This window comes from Pavona decussata, unplaced genomic scaffold, assembly GCF_977016875.1.
Source record: "Pavona decussata unplaced genomic scaffold, jaPavDecu1.1 SCAFFOLD_133, whole genome shotgun sequence".
In the NCBI taxonomy this organism is placed as follows: domain Eukaryota; kingdom Metazoa; phylum Cnidaria; class Anthozoa; order Scleractinia; family Agariciidae; genus Pavona; species Pavona decussata.
The window spans coordinates 2,354,636-2,379,112 of record NW_028145546.1 but is presented as its reverse complement, the minus strand read 5'-3'; the positions used below and the strand labels follow the sequence as shown (position 1 = coordinate 2,379,112).

At 39.1% G+C, this 24,477-nt stretch overlaps 1 protein-coding gene across 1 annotated transcript; it reads left to right on the top strand.

Moving 5' to 3' along the window:
* Positions 1-15: 15 nt before the first annotated feature.
* On the top strand, positions 16-24,443 carry LOC146468193 (elongator complex protein 1-like). The gene is made up of 38 exons (XM_085125001.1): positions 16-434; positions 1,514-1,666; positions 2,105-2,186; positions 2,312-2,392; positions 2,517-2,605; positions 3,314-3,413; positions 3,589-3,679; positions 4,369-4,492; positions 5,422-5,524; positions 6,309-6,443; positions 6,704-6,799; positions 7,285-7,522; positions 8,289-8,462; positions 8,919-9,025; positions 13,171-13,274; positions 13,439-13,492; positions 14,006-14,108; positions 14,326-14,441; positions 15,083-15,156; positions 15,884-15,962; positions 16,458-16,537; positions 16,947-17,003; positions 17,325-17,411; positions 17,509-17,594; positions 18,023-18,177; positions 18,251-18,374; positions 18,799-18,896; positions 19,016-19,079; positions 19,299-19,436; positions 19,998-20,059; positions 20,173-20,235; positions 20,671-20,731; positions 21,442-21,555; positions 22,052-22,160; positions 22,381-22,508; positions 22,857-23,020; positions 23,429-23,510; positions 23,762-24,443. The coding sequence occupies exons 1-38, from the start codon at positions 285-287 to the stop codon at positions 23,827-23,829; spliced, it is 3,993 nt and encodes a 1,330-aa protein (XP_084981127.1). The 5' UTR covers positions 16-284; the 3' UTR covers positions 23,830-24,443.
* The last annotated feature ends 34 nt before the right edge of the window (positions 24,444-24,477 follow it).

The window sequence follows — 24,477 nt, the reverse complement described above, 5'->3', positions numbered from 1 at the left end:
TCTCGAACAACTCGTTCTTCCTTCTAGTGGTTCGCAGCTGTTTATTCTGCTGATAATTTCGCGAGTTTCGCCCTATTTCTGTTCAATTCCACTTATTATGGAGTAATACAAGCTTCATATCTTCAACCTGGTTATCTTTAAACAAAGACTTTCCCTTGAAATTGCATTCAACAAAGACAACAAACGATATAAACAGTCACTTCGGCACTTCGCACGCACGTGCTTTTACATCGTGCTTCATCTAAGCTTAATTCGCGCACAATTTGAGATGAAACTTTAGAGTCATGCGGAATCTCGAACTTCTGAGGAGTTTTCCTGTGCTGGAGCGGGATGGAGTGGAGGCACCATTCTGTTTGACAGTGGATTCTGAGTGTGGTGTCATCTATACCGCCACTGCTTCAGGAATAACTGGCTTCCAACCATCCAGCCAACAGGTTAGTTACTATATTAAAGCTTACATTATTCAGAAAGTAAAAGTTAGTTTACAGAAAAATCTTGTGTATGCTTGCAATACCTGGTTTAAACATGAAGGAACATTAATACTAATAATACGTGGAAGTTGGGAGAATTTGATGCTACAGTATGTACATGGACAGGTTTTCAGTCTTGCTGTAAAGTACCAAGGAATTCTCCCAAGCCTTCTTGAGTGTTTGTATCAGGTTATGTAAGCAAAAAGTGGCCATTTTCTTTTTGTTTTATGCAGTGAAGCCAACAAAATGTTTCTACATAATAATTAACATCTTCAAGCAGTCAAAGCAATGCCTCTTATTGGGGTGGAGTGGGAGAGGTGGGGAGCAGGGGGCGGGGGGTGCACTTACCTTCAGATGCAGGGGACCACAGCATGCAAAGGAATAAACCATGTCAAATTTTTTTTCTGGATCACCTTTTAAACAAAAAAGAGATCCTTGTAGTAGACATCACTCGGAATGAAGAAACACAACTTTCAAACTGTAGGGCTTGTATGTCAGATAGAGAGCAGGGCAGACTTAATGTAAACCAGTTTTTCAACTTGTAGAACTAGTCTTTTATAGCTGGGCCAGAATAGGAGTGTGACAAAAATATAATTGGGGGAGGGGGGTGAATGAAGTCCTTCAAATTTGGAGGGGGTGTGTACATGCTGTAGCCCACTGGCCTCTCACGCAGAAGTCTTTAGGGGTTCATCTAGCCTGTGAACGCAGACGTATTTCCAGCTGTCGAGATTCTCAATACGTCTGCGTTCGCAGGCTAGGGTTCATCACGCGTTTCCTGATGTCTGCGTGGGAGGCTGGTAGCCCACCTCTTGAAAACGTTTCCCATTTGCAGACCAAGATGTGTGATTTTGCCTGCCCTTTTTCAGAGTGATAAACATTGTCAAATGACAATACTTCTAAGTACATGTACCCTGTCAGTATCTCTTGATATCTTTGTTGGTTTCTGGATTTATCTCTGATATCTAGTGAAACAAAATAGTATTGAAAGTCCAGGATCTGGGCTTTGTTGTTTTCTTATAACGGTTGAATTGTGTTCTGTACAGGCTGTGAGTTCTGTTTCACTTACAACTGATGGGTATGTACCAGAAGATGGCACGGGTTGTATTGTCGGAATACAACATTTACCAGACTTGGAATCTGTATGCGTAGCCACTGGCAAAGGAGATGTGATTCTGTGGAATACAGTCACTGAACAGGCAAGAGAAGCGTGTTATCCATTACCTATAGTTAGGACTCTGTCCTGTTAGTACCGACCACTGCCACACCCTTCCCATTCTTTTGTACTTGTACTTGTCTTGCATCTGTTGATGTTTTGATATTTTGTTTCTTTTTGCAGCAATGACTACTGTAAACATTCTGTAAACATTCATCCAAAAAACTACTGTAAACATTCATCCAAATTCACATTAACTTCCATCTAAAACATAGGACATTAGATGATAAACTCGTCTCAAGATAGTGAAGGGAAAGTTTCCCATCTCAAATTTATCCATGCATTTTCCCATCGTTTTAATATTTAAGGAAGTCAACCCCCCTCCCCCCACCCCCTATCTTAATGTATTTAAATTTGAATTTATTTATGGATTAATCTTGGGTTGCTGTGAAAGGCATCTGACTGCATGGTTCCTCATTAGATTGAGTGCGTCGGCAGTGTTGATAGTGGGTTAAGATGCATGGCATGGAGCCCAGACCAAGAACTTGTGGTTTTCATGACAGGTGTGAAATACAGTGTATTACTGCAAATTGTATTATTTTGTATTTCTTAGTTTTCCATCTATTCTGTATGGAGAAATTAACTGCTCATCGCTCACCGTAAATGGCTTTCATATCATCGTTCACAGGAGAAGAGACACTTATCATGATGACAAAAGATTTTGATCCAATTTCTGAGTTTCCTTGTCACTCAGAGGAATTTGGTGAAGGTACCTGGACATCTGTTTTTCCACACATTCAAATTCATTTTATTTATTTTTGTTAAATTTACATTCATAGCAAGTAAGAACAAATAGATTTCTAACCAGTATTGATGAATGCCATTTCCTGCAGAGAAGCCAATCAATGTTGGCTGGGGCAAGAAAGAAACACAGTTTCATGGGTCTGCAGGAAAACCAACAGCTGCCAATTTGCAGCAAGTGGTATGTTTATGTTCAAACTACATATTCAGAGAACTTATTAGGGATTCCACAGTGGTTGTTATTGTGTCAGTTGGTCATTAATTTTGGAGATCATTGTGTCGAGCCTGGACAAGAAGGGTGATTTTCCACTGACTGAGAGAAACGAAAAAAGTGGAAAATGTTTTTCTCACACACTGCTGGGGGCCTGGGGATGGGTTAAGGTCATGTGACATGTAAGGGCGGACAGTTGTTTTTTGTTGACCGCCATTGCTGACCTTCCCACCCACCCACCCTAGAGTTTTTTCAGTTGTTCAATTCACTCCTAAACGAGTTAAGATTTTGCTTGATTTTTAGCGAGTTCATGCTTTAACCTTCCAAGAATACTTGTATATTTGTGAAGCTGTTATTGTTATTGTGTGAATAAAGGTCAAGCTTGCGGTGGTCGGCTTGACATGGCTCCCAGCGGTGTGTGAGAAACTTTGCTAGACATTCTGTCTCCTTACTGACTAGTGAACTGTTAACTAGCATGTGTGTGTGTGCATGTGGGGGGTAGCAATACCCTTTGTTGCTCCTTGTTAAATAAGCTCTAGGTGTGTGATTGACCTGTGGCTTGTGGGTGTCTTTACCTAGTAGTAGTGGCAATCTACTGTAGCCTAGTAACAAACAACACAAAGGCTATGATATGTCTGGCAACTGTTCATTTGTTGTGACATTACTCTTTTCAAACAGACTGTAAAGCCTGCAGATGACTGGGATGATAAGATGCCAAGAATAAGCTGGCGTGGTGATGGACAATTTTTTGTTGTTAGTGCAGTCCACCCTAAAACAAGTATGTGAAAATAAATGTTCAACATTGTTTTGTCCTCTTTCATGGCAAGTTACATAACTGTATGTCTCTTGGATCTTGGATTTTCTTATTGGAATTTACATTGTTCTTATCATAATTTTTATTGTTATGATTACCATTTGACATTTGACCTTTCCACGTCACTGCTTGTCTCTAGGTGCACGGATATTGCGAGTGTGGAACAGAGAAGGAGTGCTAAGTTCAACCAGTGAGGCTGTTGATGGTCTGGAGCAGGCATTATTTTGGAAGTAAGGGCAACATCACAACGTTTATTATCCATAGAGGAGGTGGTGTAGCCGCGTGGTAAGGGCGCCGGACTTGAAATCCAGAGGTCCCGGGTTCAAGTCCCGCCTCCGCCACGCTTGTAAATAGCCAGCTGGTTTGCCTCCTGCCAGTTGGGATTTTTAACATGTTATGTTCAATTTGATTATTATTCATTCCCCGTTATTTCTGAGTGGAATGCCTGTAAACTAGCTTTGGGTAGCTAAGTGCATTTCCACTTTAAAACAAAGCATTTTTTTTCATTTATAGATGTATTTTTCCAGTCAGTGACACAGGCATAAAGGAAGGGAAATGGCCAGCTACAACAAGCTTAGTGATAGAGCATCCAAACTAGTAATCACTCCTGTTAGGAGAACTCAGATTTCCGTTTTCCTAAGTATGCCTGTGTCACTGACTGTAAAACTACTTCAATCTGTGTATCATTTATTTACAAGCTGAAGGTAAAAACATAACATCACATTTCTTTCACTTAAGTGTTTTATTCATCATGCATGTACCGTCCACTCTTGCAGCATTAGGGTGTTTACTACCAGAGAGATTTTCACTTCCTTGTGTTTTCTCTTAAATATTATTATTATGACATTCAACTACTGGGGAAAATTCATTTAGTATTTTAGAAGTTCAGTTTTCCTTAATGTTTTAAAATTCCTTTCAGGCCATCTGGTAGCTTGATTGCATCATCACAACGGAAACCTCATAGACACGAGATCATTTTCTTTGAAAGAAATGGCCTCAGACATGGAGAATTTATACTGCCATTTGACAAAATGGAAGTAAAGGTATTTCAAAAAGTAAAAAAAAAAATTTTAGTTATCAATGCAAAGTTTTTCACTCCTGGTGTATGTATGGTAAATAATTTGACTGGTTGATTTGTGTATCCTGTTGGCCTGGAGGTGGATAAACACTCACTTCAAGAACAGCGATCCCTTGTGTGCATCCCCGCCGGGGGGGGGGGGGGGGGGGAGGGGTTATTCAGTAGAGTTTCATATGGGGAGGCACCTTAAAGGGAAAGTATCATGAAAATTTGATGTCATTTCAAAACCCAAAAAATTAATGTTTGTCTGGCAACAGAAACAAAAAAATAATTGTCTAGGTTTGTTATAAATTATCACCCCAGTGCAATTAAACTGTAGATTAGTGCCTCTGGCCAGAAACAGAGTAGGTCGGAATGGATTGACACTTGAAAAATGTTAGGCTAATGTTTTTCAAGTTTTCGTATTTTTTTTCCCAAAATGCGCTAGAACAGAGTACGAGTTGTTCCTGTCAAGAACTGAGTTGATTTCTCTCCTCTCGTTGTTCTAGAATTATTTTGTAGCAAAGTGAAGGTCTTATTTCACCATTTTTAACAAAAGAGGGCAAAAAAACCCCATGATACTTCCCCTTTAACGGCTGTCAAACGTAACAAATAATAAAGCCTGTTTGCAAGCTCAAAGATAATAAGTTTTTAATTTTGCATCTGTGAGTTTATTAAATCATATTCACAATAATTATTTTTACTAAAAAAGTTTCAAGTTTTGTAAAGTGAAGTATTGCACTTGACTGCAGGAGGCTCCACACAGAGGTTCAACCTCTTACTCTTCCATTCAGCAATTTAAACTCTTCCATACACCAATAATAGTTAAACCCAAAATGGTGCTCCTCCTACATGTATGTATGTGTGATTTCCCAACTTTCTGATTTCAACCTCAACATGACTGTATTTTTAAAGGTTGTGGATTTGGCCTGGAATATAGACTCTACAGTGTTAGCCGTGTGGGCAGAGGAATTGCCATCTAAGGAGTTGACACAAGAGTTTGTTCCAAGATCATATGGTAAATATCCTTACATGTTAACATCCCCTGTAAGTACACATTTAATAATTTTTTTTAACACGGCTATAAAATTGTAATAATTCTTGCCTCCCCCCCCCTCTTATCCACTTCTGTTCTTCCCTCCAAATCTTGTCTCAACACATTTTAAAAGGGGTTGTTTTTCAAGGGACAGTGTGTTCACTTGGTAATTTTCTTACAAAATATGATATATGATACATGTAATCAATCATAAATCAGAGTGAAGTTGTGAAGGAATGACTTCACGTAGTCTTTACACCCCAGTTCTTTTTCTTAGCTTGGATTCTACCTCACTCTTCTCACTGATGAAAAAAATTAAGATGCAGTATTGAGAAAAATGTTCAGATGTCATTAAAGTCACGTGTGTGGGACAAAGAAAAACTCTGGGTCACTGACTGGGATGGTGCGGTGGTGAGAGCACTCGCCTCCTACCAGTATGACCAGGGTTCGATTCCTGGTTGAGTTTGTTGTTGTTTTTATTGTTGCTCTGAGAGGCTTTTCTCCGGGTACTCCAGTTTTCCTCTCTCCTCAAAAACCAGCATTTCCAAATTCCAATTCGATCAGGAGGGTATACCCAGTTAGTGCTGTGCAATTATAATATATTGGCACTAATAAATAATTGAAGTGATTTACTTAATATTTCTTTGTTTTTATTAGTTAATATTTATCTGGATCCGCTAAGAGGCTCATGGTGACTCATTATGATCCCCTGGGAGACTCATGGCAAGCAAGGCCATTATATCTAACTTCTTTGTTATTATTACAGTTCAGCTGTGGACGGTGAATAATTACCACTGGTACCTGAAGCAGCAAATTGAATTTCCAGCATCACTGAAAGACAGAGTGGCGTGTTTTACATGGGATCCTGAAGCCAATTTAACACTGCATATAATGACATCTGGTGAGTACGTACAGCCAAAGCACATATGTTTCAATGGCAGTGAGCATATATTTGGCATATTTTGTGGCATTGAAGGGGTCTTAGACCTGTTTGTGGTTTGAACATTTGATTTGAGGTGTAGAGGTTCAAGGTTTGGTGCCTGCTAGATGAGAAACTTGTGTTCCCAGTTTCTCTTCGCTCAAGTGTGCAATTACTTTAATTAATATTACCCTTTCTGTGTATCGACACTCATTTACTTATTTGAATTATTGTTGCTACAGGAGGACAGTACTTCTGTTATACTTGGTGTTGGAACACAATGCACAGTGAAGGAGCCTGCGAACAGAACGTCTCCACTGTAGCGGTGATAGATGGAGGTGGGTGCACTTAGTATATAAATCTGCAAATCAGGCTTTTTCAATCAAGCTACTTGTCGTTAATTCTGCCATGGGCCTAATTTAAGCCAGTTGTAATATATATTTCAATGCCACTTTGGCATTGAAGTTGACTGAGTTGAAACATCACTTTGTTGTTTGGCAGTTTTCATTATCTTTTAGTTTGGAGTTTCACCAGATTATACGCACCATGTTTCCTACAACCTTGTTTTTATTAGCCCCCAGTATCAATGTGTATATTCTCCTCACTGCTCTCCTTATTTTTCTTATAGTACTAGTTGAGAGAATTTGTTTAAACATCAAAACAACTTATCTTTGGTCATTTCCTTTATTCTCATGACCCATATACTTGATCAACTAGTGATGTTGTAAGGAGAAATGAGATGTTAGTCACTATTGGGGTTTAAAGGGTTATGACAACTTAAGGTTTCTTTTATTGTTATTAATTTTACCTCATTTGTTTCCAGCCAAGTTGCTCCTGACTCCAATGAAACACATGGTTGTTCCACCGCCCATGTCGGCACACACTGTAGAGCTGCCATCACCTGCGTCAATTGTCAGTTTTGGTCCAGTGCCCTGGTGTAATGACATAGCAGTCCTGCTCTCTAATGGTCGCTTGGCCATTTACAAATCACATACAGAAAATGGCTTAAAGCTAGAATTTAAACCGCCAGGGAAGCCACCAGCGCTCTCAGGAACTTATAGGTACTGTATTAGTGATGGTTTAAATACATCTTTAAAAAATAAGCCTTTCCAGTATTCATACATTATTGTTTTGCAGTGATCCAGATAAATTTTAGAAGGCAACTAGGTGTGGGTCTTTCAAAACATTTTTTTGTTTAAGTTTGTCTTTTTATTTGTCATGACAGTGGCCCAGATTTTAGCTGAGACCCTAATAATTATTGTATCCGCAACACCGTTTTGTATATAACCTTTGCCTACTCCCTCTGCTCTGATCCCTACTGTGTCTGGTGATTATTTCCACTGTTACTCACTTCCTCTGGGTGCTAAAAAGTTGTCTGTGTGGTGTAATACTATACACTTACAAAAGTAACTAGTTTCCCGAGGGACCATACATTTAGTGCTTTGTTATATGTTTAGACTTTCCCTTCAACAGTCACAACGAAACAAACTAACAAACAAACTACTGTGGAATTCTATCCTGGTGGGGATACATTTGAATTGGATCAGGGGCACGTGACCAAGAATCAGCCAATCACAGTGCTCATTTTGTTGAGTGAAAGTCTAGGTATATAACAAATATAAGTTGTCTTTACTAACTAAAGATAATACAACCATAGTTTCACTTCTAAGCTTACGTGGAGCTCATATTTAAAGACGCAAATGTGAATAATTTAGAAGAAATAATTATTGTTTCTGCTTGATACTTAAAAGCATGGATGACACTAAAGTAAAACAATTCAATTGTAACATTATTTATTCCTATCAATTCTTTTTCTATATGCAACAGCATAGACACTACAGATCATCCATCAGTGTGGAGAGGCCCATTCAACTGGCGTCAGTTGATCTGGTGGAGGGAGTGTACCCTTTTAGCCATGGGATGGGATGAAATGACACAAATGGACGTTATATGTGAACTGGAGATTTTGACAGAAAATGACAAAAATAGAATTATTATCAGGTTTGTATTACCATGTCTGTTTTGTTGCCAGTGTACAACAAAGGCATGGTTTTCTGAGTCTGTGTTCCTTAATGCTTTGTGAATAGATAAAATGATAGAATGACTGACCGACTGACCGACTGACCAACTAACAGATAAATTGGTCATTCAGTTGATTGACTGAATGTTGGTCTATCAAATGGTGCATGGCTTGGTCAATCTATCAACCACTCACAGTGTTGATAGGGTTGATAGTGGTTCAAGCCATGTTGGAAGCCTACGTTTTGTTCCTTTGCAAAACACACTGCTCCATAAATTTTTGGCAAAAGTAGAAAACCTAACAATATATGGCCCATGTAACCTTGGGCTGAGGGAGGAAGTAGTGCTAATTAATATTCCAATTTGCTTGCCAGTTTTGTTACCTTAAGGATAACTCAGATCTCACTTATTCACGCCCTCTTTTTCTTCCCTGTTCAGGCACAAGACTGTGACAGAGGAGCCAGTTCTCCGCCTGTGTGTCAGCTCATACTCAGGATCTGTGTTTGTGGAGCTCATGAGTGGAACTTTGCTTAGATACAACTCAGGTATTACTCAGTAACATCAGAACTTCTTCTGATATAACAAAGAACATACGTGTAGCAATTTTCAATAATTATTTTAATACTAAATTCTTTACTGGGCCTTTCAATAACAATAAAACTCCAGTCCTGAATGATTATGGTTTGCACTGCCGTCAAATGCATCAATTATCTCTGCCAAAATCTGAGACAACTAAGATGTTTAGTTCAACTGAGTCAAAAGTACACATCCATGCCCTGTGAGTAGTGAAGTTTGATCCTGTTTTCTTAGTCCATTAGTTCTCTGAACATTTTTTTTTTTTTTTTTTTTTTTTTTTAATTTAACACGCTTTATTTGAATACGCAAATACACTAATACACTTAGGTTGCTTACACTTATATAAATTACTTACACTTATACAGTATCTGAATTTTTCAAAGTACTTTTCTGTTAAGTTAAAAGAGAAAAAAAAAAGACAACTAAGTAATAGAGAAAAAGAAAAGAGACGAAAAAAAAATATATTAAGATAACAAAAGAAGTTAAACGAAAAAACTACAAAATCGAGCCTCTGCATTACCTTACATATGTGAGTTACGAAAAAAAAATGCATCGCATCATTCATTTTGATTGAGAGCAGAAATTCCATTTAAGCACATTTTTCTAATTTCCATTGAATAGTAAGTTTGTTTACAAGTTCATCTAAAGACAATTCTTTCTGAAGGTGTTTAGAGGAGTAGATATATTGCTTGACCAAGATGATGAGTAAATCTAGCCTGCGTCTTTCGGGGTCCGAGAGCGCATCAGTTACATGATGTATATCACGAAAGACAATTTGTTCGCTCGAGAGTGTTATTGTAGTACCTTGGCACTGGTTGAACCATGATATAATTTGCGAGTAAAGTTTTACAGACTCCCTGCAATCAATAAAGGTGTGTTCTAGTGAATCAGCACTCGAGCAATATATACATTTATCGTTATCCGTTAAATGAAATAGTTTGAGTTCTCTTCTTGTTACAGTTATTCTATGCAGAAAACGAAAGCAAAATTGACGGAGTTTGTTATCCTTAGTAAAGCGGTATATATCTTGAAACTTATTTGACCAATCAACAAATTTTTCTGGGAATTTATCCTGCCATTTTTTAACTCCACTTGGAACAATGGAGCCGTGATTATTGAACAACTGGTAATAATTTTTACAGCGCGCTTCAGCAAGATCAAAAAAGGTTTTATTTAACGGAACGGATGCGGAAGTCGAAGAGAGATCAGCTGCAGGTATAAACGTTTGTGCTGCTCTCCTTTTCAACTCAGATGGAATGGCTGAAATTAGTTGAAAGTAGTGCAAATAATTTGTGGCAATGTTAAATTTGTTGCTAAACTCTTCGTATGATAAAAACTTGCCATTTGTATTTAGCACATCCTTTACTGATACAACTCCGCTATCAAACCATGACTTCCAAAATAAGGTAGCATTGTCTATGGTTATCGACTTGTTGTTCCAAAGAATTAATTCGCCATTTGGAAGGATGTTAGTTGTCTTCTTAAGATCTTGAAAGTACTGAAGAAGTTCTCGATAAAAGAGAGGCAGACCTGTTTTCAAGAGTTTTACATTATAGTTGCATTTAAGGAGAAATAATAAGCTGCCATGTTCTCGAAAGTAGTAATTTGGGATTGCCTTCCATTTATCATCAGACGTGTCCAGTAGTCTACCAATCCAAGCTAGGCGTAACGATTTAATAACCGTGTGAAAATTAACAAAATTGATTCCCCCTTTTTCTACTGGTTGATACATAACTACTCTTTTTATCTTGTCTTTCCTGTTTTTCCATAGAAAGGCAAAGAGATTCTCCTGAACAGTTTTGATAATCGATTCTGGAACAGTCAGCATGGATGCAGCATAAACTAACTGTGATATACCTAAAGCTTTCGCCAATAAAGACTTGCCATATATCGTGAGATCTCTTGAGAGCCACAAGTTCAATTTTGTTTTCATTTTCTTTATCTTCGCGTGAAAGTTTTCTTCAGTACATTTATATGTATTGTAGGATAGATGTACTCCAAGAACTTTAATGGGTTCTTTTGTTGTCTTAAAGTCAAGTACTTTCAAATTACTATCTTTCATGGAACCCATCCACATAGCTTTTGTTTTCTTCTTATTTAATTTTAAGCCTGAAATATTTCCAAAACGATCCAAGATCTGTAAATAAGGTTTGAGTGATTCAACATTTTCCGTTATTATAGTGGTATCGTCAGCAAACTGTGAAATTTTGACCTCCTGGCCGTCTGGGAGGGAAATGCCTCTGTAATCTGGATCTTGGCGTATTTTTACTGCTAGCAATTCCACAGCGAGGATGAATAAAAGAGGACTTAGAGGACAACCTTGACGGACTCCTCTTGATATATTAAAATACGTTGTCAAAAACCCACCATTCATAACTGCACTTTGTACACCGTTATAAAAAATTGAGATCCATTTTTTCACATTTGGGCCAAAATTGAAAGCGTTCAAAGCTTTAGTAATGAAATCCCATTCAAGGCTATCAAAAGCCTTCTCGAAGTCTATAAAGAGAAGCAATCCCGAGGTCTTTTTAGCATCTAGATATTCCATTATATCACTTAAAAGTCTTATGTTTTGGCCTATGTATCTTCCCTTGACAAATCCGGTCTGATCTGAATTAATTAATTTTGGAAGGTATTTTTCTATTCTTTTTGCCAAAGCCTTCGTCAAAATTTTATAATCGATGTTAAGTAAAGATATTGGACGCCAATTAGAGAGTTCAGTCAGGTCGCCGTCGGCTTTTGGTATTAAAGTTATTATTCCTCTCCTTTGGGAAATAGATAGGGACCCACTTTGGAAGGCTGCATTATAAGAATTTAGCAGATCTCTCCAAATGAGATCATAAAAGGACTCATAAAATTCTTTAGTGAATCCATCTTCACCTGGAGTTTTGTTGTCCGAGAAAGAGCTCACCGCCTCTTTTAATTCCTCATATGTAAAATCGTGTTCTAATGAATCTCGTTCCTCAATATTCAATTGAGGGATTTCAATTCCCTCGACAAATGACTCAAAACTCTCGTTTTCACCTTGAAGTTCGCTATTAAGATTTTTTTTGGATGTATACATATTACTATAAAATTTTTCAAGTTCTTTCTCAATCTGTTTTGGATCTGTTATCGTGTCTCCATCCTCTAATTTCACCTCGCGTATAAGTTTCTTTTCATAGTTCGTCTTCTCCAAGTTGAAAAAATATTTTGTCGGTTTTTCTCCCTGTTCAACCCATTTTGCTTTGGATCTAAAAATAGCTTCCTTTCCTCTATTTTCATATATCTTTTTCAATTCTTCTTTGGCGGCTTCGTACTCCACAAGAACATTTCGGTCTAAGGTTTCAAAATTCGTATTGCAAATTTTATTGTCAAGATCTTGTAATTCCTTTTGAAGTGTTAATTCACGTTTTTTAAGTTTGTACCTTTTTTCTTTAGAATATCTAATTGCTTTCATACGCATTTCCATTTTGATTAATTCCCACAATAATTGTTTATCTTTAACGTCGGCGTATTTCTCATGTATTTGAGGATAATAGAATGCAATCTGATCTTTAAAATTGTCATCTTCTAGGAGAGAGTTATTGAATTTCCACGTGCCCGGGCCTCTCTTAAGTTCACTTCTTATGTTAATCTTCAAGAAAGTCGCCTTATGATCAGGTGCAACTGACATTCGAATCTCAGCATTATTATGTTCTCTGAACATAATAATGACTGACTGACTGACTGACTGACTGACTGACTGACTGACTGACTGACTGACTGACTGACTGACTGACTGACTGACTGACTGGCTGGCTGGCTGGCTGGCTGGCTGGCTGGCTGGCTGGCTGGCTGGCTGGCTGGCTGGCTGGCTGGCTGGCTGGCTGGCTGGCTGGCTGGCTGACTGACTGACTGACTGACTGACTGACTGACTGACTGTGGTTGGTTGGTTGGTTGGTTGGGTTGGGTTGGGTTGGTTGGTTAGTTGGTTGGTTGGTTGGTTGGTTATGAAAAACACAGTATTGTTGTACAGGTGTAGCTAGTTGGGCTCTAAGTGTATGTTTTATTGCACAGAAAACGAATCTCTTCTCTGTATTGTTTTTAAAAACTGACCTAAATAAAATCTCATCTCCTTCTCTGTTGTTCACAGATCAAGATCAAGCTAGTTTATCACCATGGATAAACGCTCGTGGTGAAGAAGTCACTCTACCCCAACCATGCCAGAGAATGAAGATAGCTTTAGTGGGGAATGAGGTGTGTGTGCAGTTTTGTTGGTGATATAAGACATTGTCGTTCTTCTCAGTCTCTTCTGTAAACAAGTAGTCATCAGGAAATGCACATGGAGTACTACTAACTATAAAATTTTGTTAAAAACACAGGGTATTTATTAGAACTTCAATGTTTTTTCATCCTTTCAGGAAGTTGCCTTAGGCCTTACAGAACATTCAAGGTTGTATGTTAATAACAAGGAGGTAGGTTTCTCGAAATTTTATCTTTTATATAACCGGTTAAATTATCCCAAACTCCAATGTTGACAACTTCACATTTATTTTGAATTCAGTAAAATCAAGAGCATTAGGAAAGTATCTTTATTCTTGTACCCATCTGTTTGACATGTATTCATCCATTACAGATAAGGAGAAGAAAGATTTTAGAGGCCTTTACTAGACACACCCCAAGCATTTAACGATACTAAGGTTGCATTTGGTTGACATAATTCCAGAATGAGAATAAGGGGAATAGTCGTTAGATTTCTCTTTTTAGGTAAATTTGGGAAGACATTTCTGCAAAGTTTCGCTGACACATGATAAGTTAGAGCGATGTTTGTACTTCAGTAATTCCAAAAACCTCTTATGAAGGAGTTCTTAACATCATTCTGGAATATGGCCAATTGAACGCACCTTAAAGTTTGTTTATGATTCCAATTTATATTTGTAGCTGAATTCTTGTTGTTTTTTATTATTATTTTCTATACTGTATCTCAGGTGTCATCAAACTGTACATCCTTTGCAGTTCACGATGAGTTTCTTCTGCTAACAACACATGCGCACACGCTGCGTTGCATCAGCCTGTTGCCAAGCACTCGAGGTAGGACCAAATCTTCTCGTGGTAAATTGAGTGTTCAGTTATAGTACCTGTCTTACAAATCCAAGTCAGCTCGCAACAAGGTTTTGTTCGTAGTGGAATTGAGTTCCTAAACAACAGGCCAAATTCGTGAGGAAAACGCTGATTGCTAGAATTGAATTAAAAAGTGTGAATGTTATTTCGCTTTGCATGCTGATTCTTTAGCCATTTTTCAATTTAGGATTACCAGTGTTAGTGGAAGACAAACCGCACCCTTTAGATGAGAATATCCGGCGTGTTGAAAGAGGATCACAAATAGTTGTGGCTGTTACTCAAGATACAAAAGTTGTTCTTCAGGTGAATAATTATCAACATTTCAAGTGAATTTACTTTGGGAATTTTAATTTACAGTTCTCTTAGCAAACCGACAGAAAATGTTGTTGTTGTTTTTCAACGTCAAAGGGAAAATTTTAAACATTTCAGAATGATAAGCTTTAGCACGGTAACCAGTGCTACACGAATTTAAATGGATCAAATGTGGCTGTTGGAATAAAATATTTGGTAGAATGCATTACCGTCAGGATCGAGTGTGAAAAGAAAGTAAAAGGAACATCTCAAAGAAGAAAAGGATCTCAAATCCCTTGCAGTATCTAAAGCTCACTATATTTTTTAAGAAGATGAGCCGCCCCCCCCCCCCCCCCACCCCCTAGTGTAAGCCGACACGATACTCATTCCCAGAACCCTCTGAGCACCTCGTACTCACCGGAGAGATGAAGAGAACGCCAAGGATCAAGGATGAGTGAAGCGTCTTCCCGCCAAAAAAAAAAAAAAACGGCAAAACACAGCGCAAGTGATCCCGTGATTTTTAAAATCGGGCGCGTCCTGAAATTTCTTGTGCGCAAACTGAAAGAGTGAACTTTTTTTATGTGGTCTTATCAGTAGAACTTATAATTTCAATTCTTGTCTGAGATTTGTGTTTCACGCTTTGTTGTTGTCAGATGCCTCGTGGTAACTTGGAAACCATTCACCCTCGGTCGCTAGTGTTATCGTATTTACAGAAGTGTTTGGATGGGTAAGTTTAGCGTTTACGTTGTTTTGACTTGTTGGGTCTTCCTTGTTAACATCATAAGAAATTCAAGTAAAAAGTAAAACTTAAGGAGATTTGAGGGAACAGAAAAGCTACCTTAAATTGAATGCGATGGGAATGCGATGTGATTACCTGAACGAGGTGATGGCAGATGCTGATAGTCTACTAAGTTGTAGATAGGATGTTAATTCCGAGGGCTGTTCACATGTTTCAACCCTAACCTTTGATCTTCTGTTGTTTCCATGGACAAGGAATTTTTCTTCACCCTTTTTCACTCCACTCAGGTATATAAAGTGGTAACGTCGAACTGAGTCGAAAGCTTTTTGTCAAAATGCTGAGAGCAACCCCGCGATGGACTCGCGTTCCATTTAGCCACGTGACTTGCACGTGCCATCCTTGCGAATGCTTAATAAGTAACCGCGACGCAAACGTTACCCGAAACGTCACTCAAAACATGAATTCATGGCACTTCTTTGCAATTGTTCCACTTATTCAATTTGTATAATATCCCTGAACTACCCTGGAGTCTGAATTTCAGACATGCATTGTCATGCGTTCACGTTCTCCATTTGGTCATTTCACATTTTTGTTTTGCAAACGACGTCACAGAAATGCACCAAAGTTTATTCTGATGGTTTGTGATATTCTCGTTGCCGTCATAGTCGCGTCTTGTCTGAGTCTTTGCTGAACTCTTTGTTTACATTTTTTTCAGACTTCATTATCGAGATGCTTTTATAGCCATGCGACGACATCGAATTAATCTGAATTTGATACACGATCACAACTCCAAGGTGAACGTTAATAATAATATACGAAACTCGATTGATAAAAGCACTGAAATACAGAAGTAGATATCATGGAGGCGCGGTGGTGTAGTGGTTAGCATGTTGGAAGATAGTAAAGTGATTGCTGGTTTGTGGTTGGTCTAAGCATTGTCGCACTGAAACTTTACGCCACATTGTCTCCCTACACCAAGCTATCTAAACTGGGTCACGGCAAACTGTCAGGGAATACCTGATAAAATGCTTTTTGGTAAGCCTGTGATGTACGAGCATTCCTCTTTGACGCGTGATGCTACAGAAACGACCCTAAGCGCCGAACCTTGTGATCGACGTGGCGCCTCCAATCTCTTCAGTTGCACACAATTACCGTACCTTTTACTTCTACAAGTAAAGATCAACGAGCTCGTATTTTCACTAAGTAAGTGAGCTACTGCGTGGTGCAATAATCCATAAAATTATTTCAGGTGTGCTTCTGTGCTCATTGTGCCGTCTTTGTTTTAACAGCTCTTCCTCGATAACCTGGAATCATTTATCAGCCAGGTGGAAGCTGTCAACTTCATCAACCTCTTCCTCTCTGACCTCAAGTAAGCTTTTGTTTTGTCCTGTTTAAGTTGGAAGGTCCCATGTCATTTGCCATTTGCCATTTGCCATGTTATACATGTATCCGGAGAATTGTTGGTACCCACTTCCGGGTGATTCCCTTGTGTATAGGTCTGTTTGACCAAGACAGTTTTGTTCTGCAATAGGGTGTGTGTTGTCTGCTGGTGTGAAAGTGTCAAATGAGCACTTCAGATATTCAGTGCGGTTTTAATTTAGAAACGTGAATGAGATCAGAAGTGGGTAAGCGAAATCATTTATCCCGGTCCGTAAGAGGCTTGGACCCTCGAATGACACGGTCCCACGTAACATTTTGAACACTGAGTACCTCAGGAAGTAGGGAATGAAACCCTCCGGTACTGAGTCATTGTTATACCTGTTGGTTTGTTTTTTAAGGGAGGAAGATGTAACTGCCACAATGTATGCTGATTACTATTCAGAACCAAGACAGACGTATGTATTCTTGTTGTTGTTCGTGTGGTAACCTAATGTACCGAAAAACGAAGAGCTTTTATTTGAATGTCACACTTAAAACCGCTTTGTACAGCATAAGGGCCACAGAAAAGTACTGCTCTGTAACTATCGTTTGAATGGTCACACTTAAGGATTTCATCCGCAGACACAAGCGCTTTGTACAGCGTAGTAAACATGATCACTGTAAAGCAGTGCCCAGTAGAGTTCATTTGAATGGTCTCCAAGAGAAGGGTCCTATTCTAGTGAGGAATAATTAACACTTGGTTGGTAGTAAATTCAAACATCATTTCATTTCACCAGATGCGATGCAGCAGCTTCTGATGACAGTAAAGTTGATCGAGTCTGTGATGCCATACGTCATACGTTAGAAACTGCTGGACACAACAAGTACGTTACTTCAGTTTTTGTTTCCCGTTTGTAAAACATACGTGCACCGCGTTGTATCAGTATTTTAGTGAGCCGTTTTGTTTGGTTTACTGCACAGGTATCTTCTTTCCATATTAACGACATACGTGAAGAAAACCGAGCCAGCTTTGGAAAAGGTTCTGAGTATCATTCAAGATTTAAAAGGTGAGCTCTTATTATTAAATCATCTTATCATTCCATTTTTCCTTTTATGTCACTCTACTAAAAGTCTTTCTGAGCACCCCTCTCCCAGCCCCAAACCACTCCCAACCCCACCCCCATATCGTAGCATGTTTTCTGGTAGTGCGAAGAATTATGGTGCCACCTGTTTCGCCGATTTTACGCGCTTGTCTGCAAAGCTTATGTTTTCACTTTTTTTTGTTATGTACTTAATTTTCAATTTTGACATGTTCGTGTTGGCCCTTTTTCCGAAGATGAATTTTCAAGCATTTAGGTTCAGCGAATCTCGAATGTTCACCAGATTATGGAAGAAAATAAAACTGTCGCAAATTGAAAAGCATTAGGATGCATTTCTTTGTTTACCTGTCAAATAAATGCAGTTCTACGCCAACTTTTGTTTTCTTTCATTTCAGCTAATCCTGTAAATACAACAGAAACTGAACGCGTGACGTCGGAGGAAGCCCTCAAATACGTCCTCTTTCTAGTAGACGTCAATCAAATGTATGACGTAGCACTCGGGATGTACGATTTTGAGTTGGTTCTCATGGTGGCTGAAAAATCACAGAAGGTAAGGAGAGACCTGATTCGATCGGCGTATGGAAAAAAAACTCTCGTCTGACTTTACATTTTGTTCTTGTCAGGACCCAAAGGAATATCTGCCTTTTCTAAATAATCTACGTAAAATGGAGACAAATTTTCAGAGGTATACTATCGACAAATATCTCAAACGGTACAGCAGAGCCATTCAGCACTTGAGTTTGTGCGGTAAGTTGACACACTTTAATGTTTCTTACATGTACATGAAATGTTGCATTATGCATAGAATAACCAATTTCGTCGATAGTTGAGCAAAGTGAAAAGGGGTTAAACAAGATTGCCTTGTACGGTACACAACGTGCTTGCGTGGTTTTCGCTGCGAGGGAAGGAGGGCTTCAAGTTGAACTCACAGAAATCTTTCTCGATCAGTGAAGCCCACAACGGTTGGCGACTGATTCGTTGAGAAGGTGGAAAGCCAACAGAACTCAAAGTAGTCACGTGCCGGTAAACTGCACGTGATGTTGTCGCTGACTCGTTCATTATTTGACCTCTTTGAAAAACCAACAGACTTCGTCAAAATTTGGCCAAAAGCTTGTTAGAAGACCCGACACGTTGCGCTTCACCTATTAATTGGTGCAAAACTTTTTTTCAGGAGCTGAACATTTTGAGGAACTTGTTTCGGTTGTCAAGGAGCAATGTTTATTTAAGGAGGCGCTGAAACTCTATCCAAAATCCAGTGAGCAACACAAGGTAGGCTTAATACAGCTTGGTGACTGGTGAACCCTTGCTAAATTGTTTTTACTTATGCCTTTCGAGTGGTAAAAAGAGGTAAAGTCGCCTAGTCAAGTAAGTTTTCGTTCCCTTTACAGGAGCTGTCAATTGCTTATGGAGAGCATCTTGTTGAGAACAAGAGACATGATGAAGCTGGGCTAGGTATTGTCGCTATTTGTCTTTGATTCAGTTGTGGAGAGGATTGGATGTGAGTCAGAAACACCTGGCATATACTGGTGCCTTACTTTCGAACTCGTTAAACAGCAGCATAAGAGAGATTGACGCCACAAATTTTCAAGCTGTATTTGAGAAAATGTCTGTCCACCATTCACAAGATTTTAACGTTATGATAGTATATCCAAACGTTTCTCTTCTTTTCAGTGTTTACTCGTTGTGGAGCCCATGAACAGGCCCTGTCATCATTCCAGAAGAGCGGGAACTGGAGACAAGTGTTTTGTATGGCTTCTCTCCTACGTCACACAGACGAACAAGTGATTTCATTAGCCAGATCTGTAGCAGGTATGAACGACCCACCCTGCCCCCACCCCTTACCTCTTAGTGTTGACACGGGTTGAAAAACCAGCCAATGAGGGGGTCGTTAGACTGAGATATGAGAAGGCAGTTTCAGCTACGATGGCAGCTCCGCCTACGTGTATACATGTATATGTTTTCATTCGTTTCTGTTTCTAACCAATTCCTCGTAGTAAAAGCGCATTTGTATGGTGGTTTGGCTGTCCGTGTTCAGTTTTTAGTCTTGAGATGGCAAAAAACCTATTTACCATAGCGAGCCGAACAATTTGGAATCACGTGGAACAATCAAATGGTATACATTATGCAATTTGGAAAGTCTCACAAAATACTGGCTACTAGTTAGAGTGAAGCACTTGGATGCTCTCTTTATTTGTTAAATTTTGTATCGTTGCCTTCTTACGTACCAAACCGTGCACGAAGTGAGATGGATTTTAGAACATTTTAACTGGCTTCGATATATTGTTTTAATTATATGGTTTGCTTTGTTAAAACTTTTGTTTGGATCGAGAGCTTCCAACAATTTTAACTTTGTGTTATGTTGTACCACAGGCCATCTAAAGGGACACAAGCGGTTTCCTGAAGCCTCAAGAGTCTTGGAGGAGTATGCCAAGGTAAGAAACCTGAGCATTTGTCTGTCTAAAAAGGTACATTCGACGTTGGAAAAGACATTTTTATTAGTGAATTTGAGTTTGCCCATTTCTCCATTCGTTATTGTTCTTTTTAGGATCCCGAGGAAGCCATTGCTGTTCTTATAGATGGAATGCAGTGGGAAGAAGCTTTGAGATTGGTGAGTTGGCGTGAACTATGACACCCTCGAAGGCTTTGCACAACGTGTCTTTACAAACCTTTGTTTGGAAAAATTGCAAAATTTGGCGCCAACTCGGAGAAACGAAAAAAAGGGTTCGAGATGTATTCTACAGTAATTTCTAATTACATTTTTTGATTGAATTTTCTCATGTATGATTCACATTCTGTGATCTTTTCCAAGCTTACTATTTTACAGCAAAACACAAGGATGGCGCGATGTGGTTTCATAGTATATGCCGTTGGTTGAGAAGATTTTCAAGGCAAAAGTGATTATCTTGTCAAGAGCAACGTGTTCAAACATCGTTTCAAGTCAGACGGTCATTTCAGACATTAGGTTGACCAATGTCGACTGAGCGGCCGTTGTTTTCAATAAATGCTGACTCAAGCTAATGCCAAACCTGTGTTGTTTGAACAGATGTACAAGCATGAACGAACGGATATCACGGAGACGCACTTGAAAGGAGCATTGGACGAAGGTTTGTGAACGCAGGGAGTGTACGTCCTAAATGTTCTGTTCAGTGAGCGTTTTTCCGCTTTGCTGTACCTGAACTTACTAAAATGCCGTTTAAGGCGGGCACCATTGGATCTGTCAGCTTTTGTGGCTGTTGTTTCTTTTTATTTTGTTTTTGTTTGTGTTGTTGCTGTTTTTTTGTGTGTTTGTTGGTGTTGTTTTCTTTTGTTTGTTTGTGCCGTGATCAGCAGTATAGCAACGGTAAAATTCCATGGGAATTCTTAATTATTCCTCTGTTGAAAACAAATGGACGGTAAATTGTTGGAAATATTGTTTAAATTCAAAATTTTAGTTTGAGAAGTAGTGTGCTTAAAATTAGATATTGTCGCCTATTTTCGCTTTTCAATTTCCCGGGCGCCGCCATTTTGGATTTTTTGACGTCGTTACGTTGCCGCTATTGGTAGGAAGCAGAAGTTCTTTTATGTGAAACAATAGAGCAACCGTATTACGTTATATCCAAGATGGCCGCACCCGGGAATTTTAGAAAGCGAAAATAGGTGACAATCATATCTAATTTTCAGCACACTTGAATGTTATGTAGACACAATTTCCAACAATTTGCCGTCCATTTGTTTTCGGAGTAGAGGTTCCTGTTAAAGAACAACAGAATGTTTTTTGAGTTAATAGCTGGTGTGTTTTGTGATTGTCAATCGACATGGCTTCATCTTGTTACAGCTTTTCAGCATCACATAACCACAATAGAAGAACAGAAGGAACTATTTGATAAATACACCAAGCGACTACAAGTTGTTAGGGAAACGAAAGAACGGCAGAGTGTAGAATATCAAGGTATGTGAGGAACATTTCACTTATTCTTCTAAAGGGGGCATGGGCAGAAATTTTACGTTTTGGGGTAAAACTGTGCTGACGTTAACACTAGGCTCAATGAAACGTTGAAATCAAACACGGTTCATACAGTCATGGAAAGTCTGGGAAATTGAAATTTGCATTCCATGCCTGGCAAAGTCACGGAAATTAGAAAAAATTGTTTGGGTAGTAGTATTAGGAGGTGGTATAGGTCGTAACCAATCAGAAGGCCGAATTTGGGTCACGTGTATACCGCCTACTACTACCACTACCACTACCACTACTATTACTTTGGGTCACGGAATTTGAAATTGTTTTCAGCTGATTGCTGAAAGGTAAAGAAATTCAGGAAACGTTTGTGTCAAACATCAAAACGTTCAGCCAGTGGAATCAGTTTTCTTTCCGAGTTCCTGCGTGAACCCTGTCAAGCTAGTTATCGCACTAAGCGCATATTTTTTGCCGGTGTTTTCTTGAACAGAGAATGGCCTGGCACGAGACGACACAGACCTTTACTCTGACACAAGCAGCATAGGAGACAACTCTGAATACGCATCTAGTACCAGTTCACGCGGGTCAAGATCGACCGGGTAAGGCACCAGTCTTCTCTTGTCTTAGCGGGCTGTTCTATACTAGTTATCGCCATTTCACATTGAGCCAAACTTTCATGGTCTCAGCTTGCAGCTATTAAAATTTACCTGATTTACCCGAATTTCGTTTGCTTTTTTATCAAACCGTTATTACTGTAATTCCCTGGAGTTATAATTTAGTCTGTTGCTCCGTTTTAATTTCCCTTATTTGCCGAAACAGGAGATCTTCCAAAAACCGACGCAAGGCCGCAAGCAAGATGTACAGCTTGAAAGAGGGCAGCCGGTTTGAGGACTTCGCGTTGATGAAAGCGCTTTCTGATATCATTCAAACCGTACAGAAGTCTACTGGTATGAAGACACATACATCTTGTTTTTTCTAATTTGCTAGGAGTTTTTCTTTTCTCTTTTTTCCTGATTGTGTATAATTTTTTAATGAATTATTCCGCGACTCTGTCACCTCTTTTGCTCAGGTCTTAAATTTTTAGCTTACATACAACTCTACCTTCTTTTGGAAACAGAATACCCGTGTTGAAATGAATGAATAGACTGTTTATTCACAAATACATCGCAGTCATTAGACTGAATTGCGTATTTTACAGAGAAATATATAAATAGGTAAATGTTAAAACTAATTACAATCGTATGTACATGATATGAATGTTAGCTAATTCCATCTGTTCTTCACGCGATTTGCAGATGATGTAGGCTCATTACTGAAAATGATGGTGTTGTTTGACAATGAAGAGCAAGCGGAAATCCTGCAAACCAACTTTGAACAACTTATCGCAACGATAGAAAAGTCCACAAATGTTATCTGGCCACCAGAAGAAACAGCAAGCGACCAGGCTCAAGTGTCACAGGTTTGGCAAGCTTGCAGTTGCTGGAACTTGTAACAGTGTTACTTTTCATTTAAAGAGCGGTTTTCCATCGAGTGTCGAGAGTAATTTCGCGTTTGCTTTGTTCTGCTTTACTGTGCTGTGATTGGTCAGCAAAACTCGCGCCATTTTGTCAACCAATGAGAAGCAAAACCAAAACCGATGATGTCTTGCTCGCACGCGTTTTCCCGCGCTTGGCGCCGGTTGCCTGTGTTTGCTTCGGAATCTGATTGGCTCATTGTGTTGCTTACGTCTGTTGTGATTGGTTGGAGTAATTACTTTGGGTTTGATTTTACGACACTCAATTGAAAACCGCTCTATTTGGTTAGGTTTGGTATTACCGATGTTGGGATCAGTCTAGTGATATTAACTCGTTTCTTTTCATAATCCAAGGTAACCGGCCCAGGAGCTACTGTCAACAGTATCATTGCAGCTATGAAAGGAGACCAGAACAGTTCGTCATATAAGCCAAAAGGTAGCGTTCGTTTATGAACGTAACATCAATGCATACGCGTATCTAACTATTTCAAACTAGAGTGAAACTCTTACTCGTGGTTGAAAAAATTCCCTTCCCAAAGTGAAATTTTTATTGTTACGAGAATATTCATAAAAATACCCGTAGGGCTATGTTGCATGGTATGGCCTGTGATTATCTATGCCATCTAATATCTGTGTTGCTTGATTGATCGATCTGCAACCATTAACATGGATAACTTTTTTTCGCAGATGAACCTGAAAGACCGAAACCACCAAATGTCAAAATATCTACAAACTGGAAACTAGACCAACTCTAGTCGTAACAGTACAGCTCTAAACTCACTCCCCGCGGAGCCAAGCACGCCAATTCGCCATGTTGATGTCTACATCGGAGGTAAAGCTCCGTGTAAATGGCTTGGTGGAAGTGCTGTAAGCCACTGATCGCGCAGTTGTTTTGTGTTAAAAAAGAAGGGAATAAGACTTCCCTTGAAACTGAGGAGGAGGCCTTAGTTCGGAAAGCGCTCTGGTTCCTAGTTTGGTGGATGCTTCGGTCAGTGGTGAGTAGAAAAGAGCGGGAAATGAGCAGGCCGGAAAGCGAAGGAAAATAAAAAACACCGACGAGAGCTTCAAGGAATCGGCGGGAAACGAACAAGAGCGAAACAGTCAATTCCGGACATTCACAGAACCAAATTGAAGTATACGCAAAGAGTTTATACAAAAGAGCACGGACCACGGTCGTCGACTTCTGAATGTTTGATCTTATCATTGTAGACTACAAAAGACTGGATAAAAACTGCAATTGAAAATACTGGTATTGTGTCAGAATAATGTTCAGTGGAAGATATACTAAAAAATCATTTATTTCTGTTCTTTATTTATTTCATATACTAGTATTAAAACAGCCGGGGTTTTAATAAACGGTGAACGGAAACGACGTTGGTGATGCGTGGCACTTGCAATTGTAT